At 36.5% G+C, this 17116-nt stretch overlaps 2 protein-coding genes across 4 annotated transcripts; both read right to left on the reverse strand.

Moving 5' to 3' along the window:
* Window positions 1–8813: 8813 nt before the first annotated feature.
* On the reverse strand, window positions 8814–10012 carry LOC144572691 (LOB domain-containing protein 37-like). Its single transcript, XM_078322354.1, has 2 exons — window positions 9671–10012; window positions 8814–9437 (listed from the first exon to the last, which is right to left on the reverse strand). The coding sequence occupies exons 1-2, from the start codon at window positions 9852–9854 to the stop codon at window positions 9013–9015; spliced, it is 609 nt and encodes a 202-aa protein (XP_078178480.1). The 5' UTR covers window positions 9855–10012; the 3' UTR covers window positions 8814–9012.
* Window positions 10013–11086: 1074 nt separating this feature from the next.
* Window positions 11087–16792, reverse strand: LOC144572177 (phototropic-responsive NPH3 family protein NPY4-like). Of its 3 annotated transcripts, XM_078321618.1 has the most exons (6): window positions 16447–16603; window positions 15748–15810; window positions 15054–15429; window positions 14743–14812; window positions 12441–13628; window positions 11087–11963 (listed from the first exon to the last, which is right to left on the reverse strand). In XM_078321618.1, exons 3-6 carry the CDS (start codon window positions 15113–15115, stop codon window positions 11355–11357), a joined length of 1929 nt encoding a protein of 642 aa, XP_078177744.1. In that variant the 5' UTR covers window positions 15116–15429; window positions 15748–15810; window positions 16447–16603; the 3' UTR covers window positions 11087–11354. The 3 variants fall into 3 exon arrangements, with proteins under 3 accessions (XP_078177744.1, XP_078177743.1, XP_078177745.1); XM_078321617.1 differs by lacking the exon at window positions 15748–15810 and having other exon boundaries at window positions 16447–16792; XM_078321619.1 differs by lacking the exons at window positions 14743–14812; window positions 15748–15810.
* Between the last annotated feature and the right edge of the window lie 324 nt (window positions 16793–17116).

Genomic DNA, 17116 nt, shown 5'->3' on the forward strand with positions numbered 1-17116 from the left:
GAGGAAATGGTGTGTTATCTAATTTCATGTATGATGAACTGTAGAGCGGTATTATACTGATTTAGTTTTCATGTAATTTTTGGAAGGTACATGGGCTCAAGTCTTTTTCTTCATTAATATAAAACGTGCAATTTAAGATGGATATGGAGAAGATAGATCATGAAGACATCAGTGTCCAGTGCATGGTTGCCAAGGATAGTGCGATTTAAAACTTTTACAAAGTTTTGGTTACTAAAGAGTATAAAAATAATCACAATTCTCTATCTCCAAAATACTCATCAACTAGTTTAGTTACAAAATTCGGCACTAAGTAGATGCCTCATACAAAATACAAGTAATGAAGGCGGAGTTCATAACTCCAACCACTAACAAAAGATAAGACTAAGAAAAGCCAACATAACAGTAGCAAGTATTATACTAAAGTTATTACAACACTGAATTACTATCAATATGACTACTATCCATTGCATCGCGAGAGGAAGAACTGGTGTCATAAGAGCTAGAATCAGACACAAAAAAAGAAGCTGCAGGAAGCAGCCCAACAGCTTTATCAATCTCTTGGTAAACCGCGAGGTCAGCCAAAAAGTCCTCCAGGTCAGACCCTTCTAAATCAAGTGCAAGATCCGAACCCACGGAGCTTGCCTGTTCCAGGATATCTGAATCCGAAATCTCTATGATGATGGCTGGCTGATGCAAATGACCAACATCAAAAGGCAAGAGTAAAATTAATTAAATTTTTTTTTATCATTTCTAACTTTACACTAATAAGATGCCAAAGATGTTACAGAGAAATCAACAGATGCTACATAGGTACAGGGGACGCCTTAAAACAATTTTTTTTTTCTAATTAACCATAAGATCCAAAGTGTAGTAGCTCTAATCAATTCTAACAGCACAGTATCTCTAAGAGGTATGTTTTATCTCAGGCTCATCAATCTACAAATGGTTGAGATCAATTGACAAGTGACAAGTAGATGGCCTACAATCTCTAGATCACTGTTGAATAAATAATTTATTATAGTTCAAGGGTATATATGAAAAATGTATAAAATAGAAATAGGCAGTATACTGTAGAGAATAATTAGATAGGTTCTAACGGTCATATTGACCTTAGTATATAAACATAGCCACTGTAACAGTTACATTTTACAATCTTTCAAATACAAAAAAATATTTTATTTGTCTCCTCAGCCTACATCTCTCAAAAACAACATGGTATCAGAGCAGTAAGATCTCTGAACACAAAACTCGTAAAAACAACAACAAATCAGCAAAGAGTAGATGGCTCAAGAAGGGCAACACGAGGCTACCAACAACTCCTCGAAGCTCACAAATGCATTACTTAATGGCAAAAACTACCTTACATGGACAAAAGCTGCAGCGCGAGCGCTCAGCGGTCGAGAGATGCGTGAATACATCACGGGAGACAACAAAGTGCCCGAAGTGGCAAACCCGCTCTCGCTGACCGAAGCGGAAAAAAGGCAATGCGGAAATGGCGAACTCAAAATGATAAAATTATAACTTGGCTCACAAATTCTATGGAGCCATCCATTGCTGAGCTATTTCTTCTTCCCGACACAGCCTTTGAGCTATGGGAAGCCGTGAAAGCCATGTACGGCCAAGAAAATAACTACTCTCGGATTTATCAACTCAAATTAGAAATTCAACAAGAAAAACAAGGCACAAGAAAACACGTAGAGTACCTTGGTACTCTTCAAAAGAAAAAAGATGAGCTCCGATTGTACCGGTCGGCAACCACCGACTTGGCAATAATAAAAAAACGAGAAGAAGAAGATGATATTTTTGAGTACCTTGCGGGATTAAACCCGAGCTATGAAGCCGTAAGGGCTCAGATTATGAACATCATTCCTCTTCCCTCCTACTCCCAAATCAAAAATATGATTCAACAAGAAGAGAGCCGAAGAGAGGCAATGGGCTGTCCACAACTCACAATTGAAGAAGAACACGAGACCCATGCCTTTGTAGCAGCAAAAAATTCCAATTTACCCAAATTTGGCCAAAACCCTAGATCCCAAAATCAATCAAATAACAATGAAATCAAGAGATGTAAAAAGGAGGGCCACACTCACGAAAATTGTTGGTTTCTCCATCCCCACTTAAAACCAAAACACTAGAAAAATCAAACCACTGGAGGAGGAAGAGGAGATCGGAACCTTGGGAAAGGAAAAAACGGAGAGGCTTCTGGCATTTCGCGTGGATGCTACGCTGAACCAAAATTAATAATTGAAGCAGCTCCAACCAATTGCATTAACGGGCCTTTAGCAAATAATGGGCCTGGAGCAAACTTTTTCAACGCAGCAAATAACTCAGCAATTAACAGATCTGGAGCAACCTTTTTCGCTGGCGGGTCAGGATCTGGCCGAAACGGGTCAGCTGATAGTTATTTCGCTGGCGGGTCAGGAGCAGGCCGAAACTGGTCAGGAGATGCAGCAGATCAATTGCAGTCACTAATTCAGCAGATGTCTGTGCTGCTGACTCAACAAAACCAGTCTAGATTTTCTGGTATTTCTTCATACTCAAAAAATTTAAATTTGTTAGATAAAATAATTATTGATAGTGGTGCTACAGACCATATGTTTGGTAACCAAGCACTTCTAAATAATTTAGATATGACCAAAAATGATCAATTTGTCTTGGTAGCGAACGGTATGAAGGCTAAAATAAATGGTATAGGTGAAACTATATTTTGTAACAAAAAATTATTCAATGTGTTATACCTAGATACGTTTCCTATAAACTTACTTTCGGTTAAAAAATTAACACAAGAATTAAATTGCGACGTGATTTTTTCTTATAAAAATGTTGTATTTCAGGACCGGGAAACCGGGATGAAGATTGGTGAAGGATTTCTTGAAAATGGACACTACTTTTTGAACCCAAAATTTTTTTTTGTGCTTCCGCTAAATCCATTGATGTTGGACTTTGGCATAGAAGATTTGGGCATCCATCCGACAAGATTTTAAATTATGTTTTGGATTGTAAAAATTTAAATTACGCTAATTGTGAAGTTTGTAAGTTGGCAAAACAAACAAAACTTCCATTTTCTCATTCCAATAGTAAAAGTGAAGCTATGTTTGATTTAATCCATTCGGATGTATGGGGACCGGCCCCAATTGATTCATACAATGGATTTAAATATTTTGTTACTTTTATTGATGATTTTTCAAGAACAACTTGGTTATATATACTTAAATCAAAAAATGAAGTATTTTCTAGTTTCAAAGAATTTTTTTGTCTCATAGAAAATCAATTTAATGCCAAGATAAAAATATTTAGGTCGGATAATGGAACGGAATTTGTGAATAAAAATTTTGAAACATTTTTTAAGGAAAGAGGAATTATACATCAAACCACTTGCATTAATACACCCGAGCAAAACGGAGTGTTGGAAAGAAAAAATAGACATTTGCTAGAAATGACAAGAACATTGATGTTTCAAAGTAACGTTCCTAAAATATATTGGTCGGATGCTATACTTTGTGCTACACATCTTATTAATAGATTGCCAAGTTCCAAGTTAGAAAATAAAATTCCGTTAGAGATTCTTTACCAACGAAAAATCACCTTTGATCATTTAAAAATATTTGGATGTACAAGTTTTGCACATATTAAAAGAAAAGATAAGTTAGATTTTGTATCAACAAAAACTATTTTTTTAGGGTATTCACCATTTAAAAAGGGATACAAGTGCTATGATCCTATTAACAAAAAATTATTTATTTCTAGAAATGTTATATTTTTTGAAAATGAGTCATATTTCAAAAAATTGAGAGAAACTCAAGAGCCAAGTCAACCACAAAATGAAAGAATAAATTCGGTAATACCCTATATTACACAAAATAATCTAGATGAAAATGAAATAAGTGATATTGAAGAAGAAATAGAAGATAATAATAATGATGATACAAATGAGACCGAAGTAGAAAATAATTTAGGGCTTAGACGAACATCTAGAGTAACACAACCGTCAACTAGACTTAGAGATTTTGTGACTTATACCGTCCAATACCCTATACAAAATTACGTCTCATATAAAAAAATTTTGCCTTCATACCAAGCTTTCCTTACCACCATAGAAAAAGAAATAGAACCAAAAAATTATCAAGAAGCCATTCTAAATCCAACTTGGGATAGAGCCATGAAAGAATAGCTAAAAGCTCTAAAAAAAAATGAAACATGGGTAATTGTTCCATTACCAAAAAATAAAAAACCCGTTGGGTGCAAATGGGTTTACAAAATTAAATATAATAGTAACGGTACCATAGAACGGTATAAGGCACGATTAGTAGCCAAAGGATTTACGCAAACATATGGCATAGACTATAATGAAACATTTGCACCGGTTGCAAAAATGAATACCGTTAGGGTGTTATTTTTCATTGCCGTAAACAATGATTGAAATTTGTATCAAATGGACGTTAAAAATGCATTTCTTCAAGGAACACTTGAGGAAAAAGTTTATATGACCCTTCCACCGGGTCATGTAAAAGGAAAAAATGCTAACCTTGTTTGTAGGTTAAAAAAATCAATTTACGGACTTAAGCAATCTCCAAGAGCATGGTATGGCAAATTATCTCAATATTTAATTTCTTGCAATTTTAAAATTAGCAATGCCAATCACTCTTTGTTTACCAAAAATGAAGGAAAAAATATAACCCTTGTGTTAGTGTATGTAGATGATTTAATAATTACCGGGAATAATTTAGAAGCAATTAGAAAAATCAAATCCCAATTAAAAGAAAAATTTGACATTAAAAATTTAGGATATTTAAAATATTTTTTAGGAATAGAAATAGCATTTTCAAACAAAGGCCTATTAATTTCACAAAGGAAATATACCTTGGATTTATTAAAGGAAATCGGTAAATTGGGTTGTAAACCGGCCTCTACACCAATAGATAATAAATATAAATTAAATACCGAAGATGGTTAACCCTTAGAAAATATAAACCAATTTCAAAGACTTATAAGAAAATTAATTTACCTCACGGTAACACGTCTGGATATTTCTTTTTCCGTAAGTCAAATTAGTAAATTTATGCATTCACCAATAACACTACATTTAGAGGCCATAAATATAGTTCTAAGGTATCTAAAAGGTAATCCCGGAAAGGGCATATGGATGAAGAATAACAATTCTAATGCAATATGTGGCTATTCCGATGCAGATTGGGCCGGTAGCTTTGATAGAAAATCTACCACCGGTTTTTGCACATTTGTAGGCGGAAATTTAGTCACATGGAAAAGCAAGAAGCAAAATGTTGTGGCACGATCAAGCGCGGAAGCGGAGTATCGAGCCATGGCATCAACCGCGAGTGAATTGATATGGCTCAAGCAATTGCTTAAAGACATGGGAATCAATAGTGATCAACCCATGAAAATGTATTGTGACAACAACTCCGCACGTCACATTGCTCAAAATCCTGTATTTCACTAGCGGACGAAACACATAGAAGTTGATTGTCACTTTATTAGAGAGAAGATACAAGCCAAGGAAATAGAAACACCATTTGTTCGGAGTGAAGATCAACTAGCGGATGTGTTCACGAAAGGATTAGACCCAAAGCCGTTTGAAGAAATCACAAGAAAGCTAGGATTATTCGATATTTATAATCCTAGCTTGAGGGGGGTGTTGAATAAATAATTTATTATAGTTCAAGGGTATATATGAAAAATGTATAAAATAGAAATAGGCAGTATACTGTAGAGAATAATTAGATAGGTTCTAACGGTCATATTGACCTTAGTATATAAACATAGCCACTGTAACAGTTACATTTTACAATCTTTCAAATACAAAAAAATATTTTATTTGTCTCCTCAGCTTACATCTCTCAAAAACAACAATCACAAAAAAATGCATGTTGTATCACCAGACCATTCTCTATATGAGAGGTTAATCTTTGTTAAAACACTTTTATGCTTAACCAACTATAAGAATATTTGAACTTTAGGAGTAATATTAGCTGTCCAAATTGTGTGATAATTATTGTTAGGAATACCACCATAATCTAACCAAGAGTAAAAGGAATTAACAATAATTTTTTGTGAGAGGACAATCTCCAGAGGATGTGGTCAGACTCAAAAGACACAAGGGTCACTAAAACTAATGATTGTTGTAGATGTAGCCATTTTTGTAAAAGAATTCCATACAATTGTTTAGTAAAATGTAAAACTAAAGAAGAGGAAGAGAATGCCTCTAAAACAGTAATATGGGGGTTGGATGCAATTGTAAAAAGATTAGAGTAGGAACAATATAATGAACATTCACTGAACCATCTGTCAAATCAAAATAATATGTTGGAACCATTACCAACAGACCAGTTAATGCCTAAGTTAGCTATAGCAGAAATTTGAACAATGTCAGGCCAAAAATGAGAGGAATCTAAACCATAAGAATTATATTTACAAGTTATAATAGACTTCCATTAGTGCATATCTCCATATTAAATGTTCAAACAAATTTTCAATTCAACTTTTTGGGGCATTTATACCTATTACTATTAGATGTGACGAAATACTTTCCCTAATCAAAATTAAAAACCCTATATTAGAATAATGCGATAGCTGTAATGATACTTTTGGTTAAGGGGGGATGTACGATATAAAAATTGGGGTTGCCTTTTAAAGTAGGATCGTTTCAATTCAATAAGAATGTTATAGTTTATTCAGGGCCAATCTGTTGTATTTTAAACTCAAAACTTTGATGTGGGTCAATTAGGATCATGTATATTGTGATGTGTAAGATCTATAATTAATTATCTTTGATTGAGTCGAAGATGACACTTAAGAATGAGTAATTACCTCCAAATGCAGATAATGAATTTTAGAAATATGACATCTTACACAAAAATAATGTTTTTAACAACTATATTAGGCTTAGTTTTTAACGATTTTTTAATAGCTTGTGGATGATAAAGAGACTTCTATGAAGTTGCTTTTAAAGTAGATACCCGATGTGCAATTGGAGGCACATCAGCTGGAAAGTAGAAAGGTATAAATGCTTGATCTATTTTGCATTATATAAAAGGAAGCTATAAGCCTCCAAAGTGTACAAATTTGTAGGGGTGTAAACGAGCTGGTTCGGGCCGAGCTGGGCCTTAGCTCGGTTCGTTTATTTTGGTTCGAGTTTGGATCGAGCGAGCTAGACCTAGGTCACCCGAGCCAAAAATCTCTGGCTTGCTTGTGACAAGTCAGCTCGAGCTAGCTCGCTGGACTTTATTGAGCTGCTATTATACAAATTCAAAAATATAAAAATAAGAAAGCTCATTTAAAAAATTTAAGAAATCGTCCAGCAGACACATTTTCAAGCAACTGAAGCCCATATCCTTTCTTCCCAGACCAAAAATACATCAATTTTGCATAATTGTACCTTTGAAAATGGGATTGGACTTAAAATTATACAGGGATAAACCCTAAATCCACTGTAGCTTAACGAGCCGAGCTGGCCCGGTTTGAGCTGACCCCTGGCTCAGCTTGTTTATTTTGGCCCGAGTCTGGGCTGAGCTAGCTCGTTAACAGCTTGGTCCACTACCGAGCGAGCTAGAGGCGAGTCACGAGCGAGCCACGAACCGCGAGCTTTTTTGACAGCCCTACAAATTTGCGACTCTTGTTATTTATTAACAGAGCTTGATGTTCTTGCTTTCCTACCAATTTTCTAAATCTGCGTGGACGAATTTCACGAGTCAAGCTGGGTTCAAATTGTAATGATTTTATGATAGATTTTCCAATAATTTTCATATTTTTGAATATGTGTGATGTTATAGAAAACAACATGGTATTGCATATTTAATAAATGCGGGTCATTTAAGTTCCTACAAGAATCTACCAATATTTGCGAGGGTATGATATTTTTGAAAATATTGCTATTACGGACGGAAAAATCCGTAACAATACCGACAATAAAAAAAACTTTTACCCTTCATAGTGGCTCTTTTGCATCTTAAAATGAACCTCACAATCTGTTTTGCTACATATGATTTGCAATTACTTTCGGGCTAAATATAGTTCTATTTTATGATTTTATCCAAGTTTTCAAAAAAAAAAAAAAATTGGTTCCTATATATTACTTGTGGGTTACTTGCTATAATTTCTGAAAAAAAAAAAATCACCTCTTTCTTGTCCATCACAGAGTTCACTCCTTTTTCACTTTAAAATTTGTACCTGGTTTACTTTTTGAATATACAGAATTCACTATTTTCTGTGCATAAAAAATCATGCCGACGCACTGGGCGAGATCTGAATGATTTGTTTTCGGCGACCAAAATCCTAATTCTTACTCTTGTTTTGACGTTGGATAATGGTAAGGATCTTTCAAGAACTAAAATTACATGCATGAGTCGATATTGACATTATTGAAAATGAATAAAAGAATTCCAAAGTTTGTTTGGGACTAAATCACAATCAAAAGAAATGTCCATATAGTTGATCATATAAAGCAGAAGAAGATTGATATTCAGTTTTTCCAAAGTGGTTATACATGAAAAATAAAATCCAAAAATGTTGACATGTTCTATAAATTGTGTCATTCCAGAGCAACGCGGAGCACTTAACTAGCAGCTGAGTTCTGGCATTTATAAGAAAGGCATGTTTGACATTTGTTTGTTCATTCTTACCCAACATTGAGGCCCTAAATTGGGTAAATATTTTAACACAACAGTTTTGACTTCATGCAATGCATGAAACATATGCAATGCTACAGTGTGTGCGTTGCATGCAGTCATAACTGCTCTATTAGAATCTTCACCCCTAGATTGGGCGATTCAACCCAGCAATATAACATACAGGAGCTACAAATAAGTATTCCCAAGTCAGCTCATTTTCTGAACTCGGTAGGACTACATATTTAGTTTACATTTACTCTTACTGTTAACAGTAGCTAAAATTAAGCACCAAAAGAAAAGCAATCATTCCATGGAAAAACACCTCAGGGAAAGTTCTGTTAAATCATTAAATCCATATTGGGCATCAGGTAGTCAAGTAATTTAATCATTACTTGAAGAGATTAAGCAGAAATGTGGGCTTCTCCTCAGCCGTTGGATCAAACACACGATCGTCATTCGTCATAACTGATTCATCCGAGCTCGATTTCTCAGGGGATCCTGCCATCAAACAAAGATCCAAGTCAAAATTCCCCACCCCTTCCACCTCAGAGACTCTTCTTCTCTTAACCGATCGACCCGAAGAAGAAGAAGAAGTCGGTGAAGATGGCCTCCCGGCTACAATCGGCCCGTACAGGTCACGCATATCAATATCTCCACATAAATCATCCACTGGACGAAGTGACCCGCCGCATAAAACTGTGTCCACTGCCGCCTCACACAGGTCCCACTGCCCACCCCACATCAGCCCGATTGCCCCACTCACCGGGCTGATCGTGCGGCCGCACGCCTCGTATAGCAAAGACTGAAACAAAGCTGCATACGTGTCAATTAAAACCCTTGATTAGAATGTTATCCGATGACATATATTAGGAGATTTGGAATGCTATTGTAACAAAGTTATCTGGTATTCTGGTGAACCCTTCCAAAACGAGATGTAATCAGATCATTCATCCTCAATGATCAGATGTAATCTCTTATGTTGGATTCTTTGGAAAGAGACCCAAGAAATTGTACCAGGGAATTAAAAATGACAAAAAAAACAGTACCGGGTCGCTGGGCTTGTGGGACGCCGGAGAGAGAAGCGATGAGCCCGGCACGGCCGAAGAACTTGGCGACAAACACGGTTGCATGAGCCTGTGCCTTCGGGCTCTCGATCCACTCAACGCTGGCCCGAAGAACACACGAATCACTGCACCCCTTTCGCAACACTCGGCACCCGTTGCAACTCATCTTCTAAAAGCAACACCTATGTGCCCCCACTTTTACACTAGCAAAAATTCTCTCAAGAGAATTCGCTCTGGAGCTTTGCAAGTGATTGTTTAGAGGGAATGGAAAGGTGAGAAGAGAAGTTCGGCAAGGAAGGAACCGTTCAAGACAGACAGTACCGCGTTTCCGTGAAGCCGCGCAGGTGTTTTTATGATTGGTTCGAACTGGGTACCTTTTTCTCAGTGGTAATTTTCTCAAATACCCTAGAAAAATAAAAATCTGATATTGTCCAATATATCTCATGTCCACCTAATTGACTTTAGGAATATGAAAAAAAATTCCAATACGGACCAAAATCTAAGAATATTTAATTTCTATTCATAAAATGGAATTTTCATGTAATTTTACGGTTTTCTAAAAAAAAATTATGAAGCACTTCTGATCTGCTCTTCGTCTTGAAGAAGCATTTAAGATATGTAAAAATTCTGAGGCTATTTGTACAAAGTCGTCCATTACGGCGGAACAGGTATTTAATCAAAATGCGCCCTTTGACGCTTTGGGACGCGAAAGGCCAGATGTATACATGCCTCTCGGCTCTTGCAAACTGTATGTTATATTTTTGCTATTCTTTCGATGTTGACATGTACTTTCATGGGTGATGGTTGTGAATTTGTTATTTGTAAAGAACTAAAGATGAGATAGTGATAGGGAACATTAATGCAATTATGCAATAAGCAAAAATCAACCAAGGGGTGATAACAGTTTAATAATATGGTGCGGGCAAAGTGCGGTTTCAGTTTTGACTAGGAATCTGTGAGGCCGGAGTGATATTTTTGGAAAACAAAATTAAGAACCATAGTTAGAAAAATTAAATTTAGAGAACCAACGTGATTTTTTTATTATTAAAAAAAAAAGTGTTCTGTAAATTCAAGGAGATACCCAATAGCCTACTCGGTACCCCAGCTTTATTATTTTATTTGACACAATACAGTAAAAAAGGATAATAACATGGCAAAAATAATGTGCCATAATTAACATGGCAAAGGTACAACAAAAGCACATTTTTAGGTACTCTGGGCTTTCTGGTTAGAATTTGCAAGCATATTTTAGAGTGATCTCAACTGGAGCTGGGCTTAGTACCACTTGGGCTGGACCTTTTATTGCAGTGTACAAATAATATGGCAAAAAAAGTGGGCTTTTGCTGGAATTTGCAACCATATTTTAGATTACTTTCTCATTATCATAACCAAAAGAAGTTAGCATAGCTAAATAATTTTTACTTTTTTAAAGGCAGAAGTAAAAGAAATACACGGAAAATTAACATCAAAAGTAAACCCCCTAAATTCCCATCTGGCAAAAACAGACCCATCCATTCCTCCTCACCAAGTCAGTAGTACACAGTTTTAGTCCTTCCAATTCTACATTTCGTTCTACTGTCAAACAAATCAACTATTTCCCTTGGATAGATACATCACTCAAATCTATTTCCCTCAAAAACAAATATAAAACCAATAAAAACCCAAATCACGAGACAGAGTGCCGTGTAATCCTAGATGGGGTCGACTTGGTCTCATCAGGGTTGATCGAACCGGGACTCTCTGATGTGTCGGAGCTGCTGTTCTCCCCGCTGTGTACCTTCCCTGACCAAATCTTGCTCAGTATCTTTTTCGGCATGAGCATTCCCTTACTCACTTTTTTCTCCTCATGAATGTTCCTGTTGCCATTGCCATTGCCGTTGCCGTTGCCATTGCCATTATTCATGTCACTGCTCCCACTACTTCGCTCACTACCCCCGCTCTTATTAATGACACGCATCGACCGAAAAGAGTTAATATCTGCAACTGGAGCTCCGTGCATGTCATCTTCCGTATAAGTTGTGGCGGCCGAGCGAGAGCTGCCATAGGAGTTACCAGTTTCGCGGGGAAGGAGGGACCGCACATCAGCTGGCAGGTCAGGCCCATTTCCTGATGCAGCTGAGGCACGCAGCTGTTCGAAGAATAGAACTTGGACTACAACTCGAAGAGGGAGGCGTTCATTTTGGACCGCATGCATGCAGGCTTCAGGTGAGAGTCTTTTGCAATCCATTAATCCACATAGCCTCTTTTTCTCGCTCTTTGCTAGCCCTGGATGCTCCTAATAAAGGGGGAAAAAGGAATTCAAACAATTAATTTTTCAAAAATGGCCCTTTGAATTGTGCACTTTGTTTAATCAGCTTACTGAAATAAACTTTTTCATAAACTGGGCTGGCGGTAGGTTCTCCCTATTGTAGTGCCATGACAAAAACCATGATAGCACATTTGATGAATATGCATAAAAAAAATGTTTTGAAAGGATAGGCATGTCTTGTACATTGAGACTTTATTTATCACAGGAACATATTACATCGACATCACTAAAAGATGATCAGTTACATGCTCTATTGGGCAAAAACCTAATATACAATGGGTCTCACTGAACATAAAAAAGTTCAGGCCTCAACAGAAACAATTAATTCAAGGTTATATCAAAGAAACAAAATAGGCAACTCGATTGATATGCTGGGTAAGTTGTCCGGTGGGGGGCAAGTACAGGATGCTAACTACGTCCAAAAAAATGAAGCATAAAAATTACCTTGAGATACATGTCAATTGCACGGTAAAGGCCATCATGGACTGGTCTCAATCTAATTGAGATCATCTCAGCCAACCCAACAAACTTCAGAATGGGCAGATTCGGGTCTTTAGCAATCTCTGCAAGGTACCCGTCAATCAATGTAGCCACCGAAAGAACCTTCACACCATTCGGGTCAAAACCCATAGCCGGATCGGTTACCTCCAGAATCTCTCCATTACCGCCACTATCCTGCTGTGCCATGAACTCCTCAATTATACCAACCACCATATCCACATCATACACCGGTGATCCCTCTTCCTGGGTCTCAGCTAAAATTAAAAGATCCTTCACAGATGCATTTTCGAGTTGCCGCCCAACACGCTTCACCAGCTCATTCCGGCAGTTCTCTCCCACATCCAACAAGCAGGCAGCTCTGAGCAACTTAAGCAAAAAACTGCAAGAAACTGACCCATTATCACCTGGCAACAGCCACACAATTGTCTCCAAAATATTCCTATATCGCGCCACATCAACCGAATTGCTATTGATGGAACCTTCCAGTAAACCTGGGACCTTCCTATATGTGTATGCTTTCAGTGCCTCTCCCAATACATTTGCAGATGTGCGCCCCTTTGATTTCACAGCAGCTAGGACCCGCTTATAAAAATCCATCTCAAGCTCACAAATATCCTCAACCCACCAATCTCTAGGCACTGAAGTCTGTTTTCTGACACCATTCCAATGTGAGTCGAGTCCGTTTTCTTCAGCAAGCTTCTTTCTATTGTATGTGTACGACCACTCGACCTCTGATGGGTCGATTGAGGCCTTGTTAGCAATAGAATCAACACAATGGCTAACAATTTTCAACTCCTCAGCCCATGGCATGAGATTTTTGGTGGTATGGAGAACAATTATAGAATCCTTCCATGTGCGAAAAATAGAAGAAGTTAGAAACACGTCGATTTTGTATATAAGATTGCCTTTCTCAATTGTCTCCTGCATCTCGAGATACTCTGCAGCGCACCTTGCTGCGACCACATTGTAGGCATTGAGTGTCACAACCATGCCATAGCAAAACTTTGCACATATTTCAAAGGCAGCAGGCCCGCCTGGTATGTCTGATACGTCCACCTCATCGTTTGTCTCATCATTTGTGGTTGTTGCAACGATTTTTTGGAGACGTGCACTTTTTGAAAGGAGAGGAAACTGCATGGTAAAGTTGAAATGGAATTAGTCCTGTTCCAAATAAATGAAGTATAATTTGGAATTAGTCCTGTTCATATGAAATTAGTCCAAGAGCCTGCTCTTGCTGATATGACGACAAATTTCAGTTTTAAATTATGAACTTTGGACTCAGAAGAAACTGAAATTTACTTCTCTTTAATCTAGTTTTTCATAATGCAAAATTAAAGTGCTCAAATTTTCAGACATAAACTGTATCTCAAAATTTGATTGCTGGTAATGGTACCACATACTGGTCACAACAGGAAAATACTGCTAGGACAACGAAAAATGAATGAACTATCTACCATAGTTTTGAATGATAACGAAACTGTCATTCTGGTAGATTATGGAAAATTATGATCTGGTCATGAGAAATGCAGATGGTACCAACAAAGGTCATGTGAACATGCTTATGTTATGTAGCCCATTCGGGCATTCATCTTTAATTCTTAATGTGAATATTGCTAAATAGACATGTCATTACAAAGAAAATATCCATCCAACGTGTTTTTTTTCTTTCCCAAAAGATGCAATTAAACCCCTTCAACGCACTTTCTACTGATAATGAGAAAAGAGACAGTCTCTTTGCTTCACTGTTTTTTTTTTTTTTTGGGGGGGGGCAAGCCAACAAAATTTGCACTGCAAGTGAAGGTGATGTTTCTACAATTTTTAAAGCATGTGGAAAATATTTCAAGTTGCCTTCCCTTAGAAATTTGAAACAATTTGTCCTCACTACAAAAATTTTCACTAGAAGGCTCATGCTCAGTCCCTTCTCTCATGTACTCCACACCCTCACCGCTCAACACACACTCCAACACACAATGTTGTTTGGTAGTTTGTTAAAAAAAAATTGTAGGAATACAAATGATTTTTTTTTTATAACATAATGTAGTTCATCATAAGTGCCATATCAAAGAAAGAAAGAGAATGTGAAATGAATAAAGAAATATTTTTAGGTCCATAGAACCATAAAATAATACAACACTCACCAAGGGTACCCTTTACAGTAGGTATGATGCATTTTAATGCATGGGATGATGGGAACAATAAATAGATACCAAAAGTGAAAAATACCACTGGTAGAGTTTGGCAATACCTTGTGAAGGAAAAATTTGACATCTCCGACTGTGACAATTATATCAGTCGCAAGTTCAGTTGCAACAAACCTAAACAAACAAGTGTAAATAATTTAATTATAAAAATACTATAAATAATAAAAAAAACATAAGAAATAAAGAAGTGACATTAAGCAAGCTATTGAAGTCACATGAGTGGGTCCATGATGAATACAACTCTAAAGTAACGATATAATTAAAACCATGTCCTTGGAAATATTAAATTAATTGAAGCAGTTAAATTTTCCATTATGATATTCACTAGGAAATTTTAAAAAAAAAAAAAATTTACCTTGTATTGTTTCCATCATTTTGAAACACATCTGGCTTCGACCCAAGCTTCATGTACTTCATCTTTGCAATAGATTAAACTAACCCCAAACTAGTTCAAATTAAAAACGAAAAATAACTGAGAACCTTTTTTTCACTTGACAAGCAACTAAAACTAGGAATCCTCACAAACCCTAACCCTAGCCCAAAATATGATAATACTTTATTACAAGTTTACCACAGCACATGAGTACATGACCACAGATCATAACAACCAAACCACCATGTGCAGAATGCTCTCTCTCTCTCTCTCTCTTCAGAAGAGAAGTACAAGCTCGACTTTCTCTTAAGCTCTGGTGTTTCCTCTCTGCTAGGCACAGCCCCAATAAACCCGGTCTCTGTTTCAGTAAAAAATAGTCTTTAGAGAGAAAAACAGAGAAAAAAAACACAAGCACAACTGCACAAGCACTATTCAGCAGGGAACACTAATTTGAATTTTAAATGCCTAGTGCTTGGCAAAGGGAAGGTGGAGCATTTTGCTATTGGATCTCAATTTGGATATCAAATTGGGATTATTCTAATAAACCGCGCCCCTCCAAGTGGGGATTAATCGAAAACCTAAAAATTATACAATTAATAAATCTAAGTAAAAGAGAAGACAGCATCTTGAGAAATGTGAAGAGAGAGGGATATGAGGAGACAGTAGGCATCTTTACTCAGGCAATGGAGATGGGGGTGTAGGGAGACCATGGCTACAGCCTCTGATAAAAGAATCTTATCTGAAGAGGGTTATTAAGAGGGAAAGTGAAAATTCACATGGGTAGACAGGTAGTTGTTGAAAAATTGTCTGGCGATGAACCCAATAACCTTTTCTTAGGGAAATATTATTAACTTTAAATGTGGGTTCAGATAAGAGCCAACTCAGCCAAGTACTCGTAGTAATTGTCGTAACTGTAAAAAAAAACTAATTAATATATAGGAAAAAACATGTTAACTTTATATGAGGTTAATTGGATAAAATGGGATAACATGGTTAAGGGAATAAAATGGTTGTTTTGTATATTGCACTTTTCTCTGCAAAATTAATTCCTGAAATATATCTAGGTATAAATAAAAAAGAAAGAACAGGAACTACTGATATATAAGAGGAAAGACCCCAAAAACAAAGTGATTGTTCAATAAAATCCATCATTTCTACAAACGAACAGTTCTACTACGACATTTGTACATGTTCACACTTTGTCACTTTGAGATGTTTTGCTAGAAACAAAAATAAAATAAAATAAAAAGAATAAAGGAGAAAAAAAAATTTGGGATGCACAAACACGAAATCATTTCCTGAGAGAAAGAGACTATGATCTCACAAAATATTAGAAGATTAATAAGGATAAAAAAGAGAAAAAAGAAAATCTAACCACTGTCACCAGGTGTACTGTGAAAATCGCAAGAGAGAAGAACCAAATTGCCACCAGAAAAAAGTTTCCACCCGAAATCGAAATCAAATCCGCCAGCGGAGACGAGCAGAAGAAAAGAGACAAGTCTCTCTCTCTCTTCCTGCCCTCTGTTTTGAATATTCTATTATGTTATATCACTTCCTTTACTTAAATGGCACCATTTATTTCGCACCGCCTCTCTCTCTCTCACTCAGTCTCTATCTCTCTCTTTTCGCTTTCTCTCTCAAGTGAGCTGAGGCAGAGCTTGTGAGGTTACTTTGCGCGTACTCTAATGATGTAGCTAAGCAGCTGGCTACCGTAAGAGAGAGGAGAGAGGGAAAATGGGGGACCAGTGTTAATTGACATATCTGCCCTCGGGAATAGTTGAATAGTTGAGTGAATGTGCTCCTTTGCCAGACAAAAACATGTCGATTGCATCCGTTAGTTGAGATAACGAGATCGGGTATAATTACACTGAGAGAGGATTCAAATGCTTTCATTTTTTGTGTTTCCGTTATGTTTTTATTTTTTAAATTTTAATAATTTAAGATTTAAAATTTAAAAATTAAAGTAAAACTGTTAGATGTGATTTATGTTATTTTCTTTATGTGCTCATAAATATTATCACATTTTAAATTTGTTTTTATGTGAA

The sequence above is a fragment of the Carex rostrata genome, chromosome 20, assembly GCF_964058835.1.
Source record: "Carex rostrata chromosome 20, lpCarRost1.2, whole genome shotgun sequence".
Classification (NCBI taxonomy): Eukaryota; Viridiplantae; Streptophyta; class Magnoliopsida; order Poales; family Cyperaceae; genus Carex; species Carex rostrata.

Excerpts from the sequence above, each read along its gene's own strand:
- LOC144572691 (XM_078322354.1), bottom strand. The coding sequence starts at position 9,854 with ATGAGTTGCAACGGGTGCCGAGTGTTGCGAAAGGGGTGCAGTGATTCG. Across the intron at positions 9,438-9,670 it reads CCCACAAGCCCAGCGACCCG|CTTTGTTTCAGTCTTTGCTA; the intron begins GTACTGTTTTTT and ends ACACGTATGCAG.
- LOC144572177 (XM_078321617.1), bottom strand. The coding sequence starts at position 15,115 with ATGAAGTACATGAAGCTTGGGTCGAAGCCAGATGTGTTTCAAAATGAT. Across the intron at positions 14,813-15,053 it reads AATGATGGAAACAATACAAG|GTTTGTTGCAACTGAACTTG; the intron begins GTAAATTTTTTT and ends TTGTTTGTTTAG. Across the intron at positions 13,629-14,742 it reads TCAAATTTTTCCTTCACAAG|TTTCCTCTCCTTTCAAAAAG; the intron begins GTATTGCCAAAC and ends TTTACCATGCAG.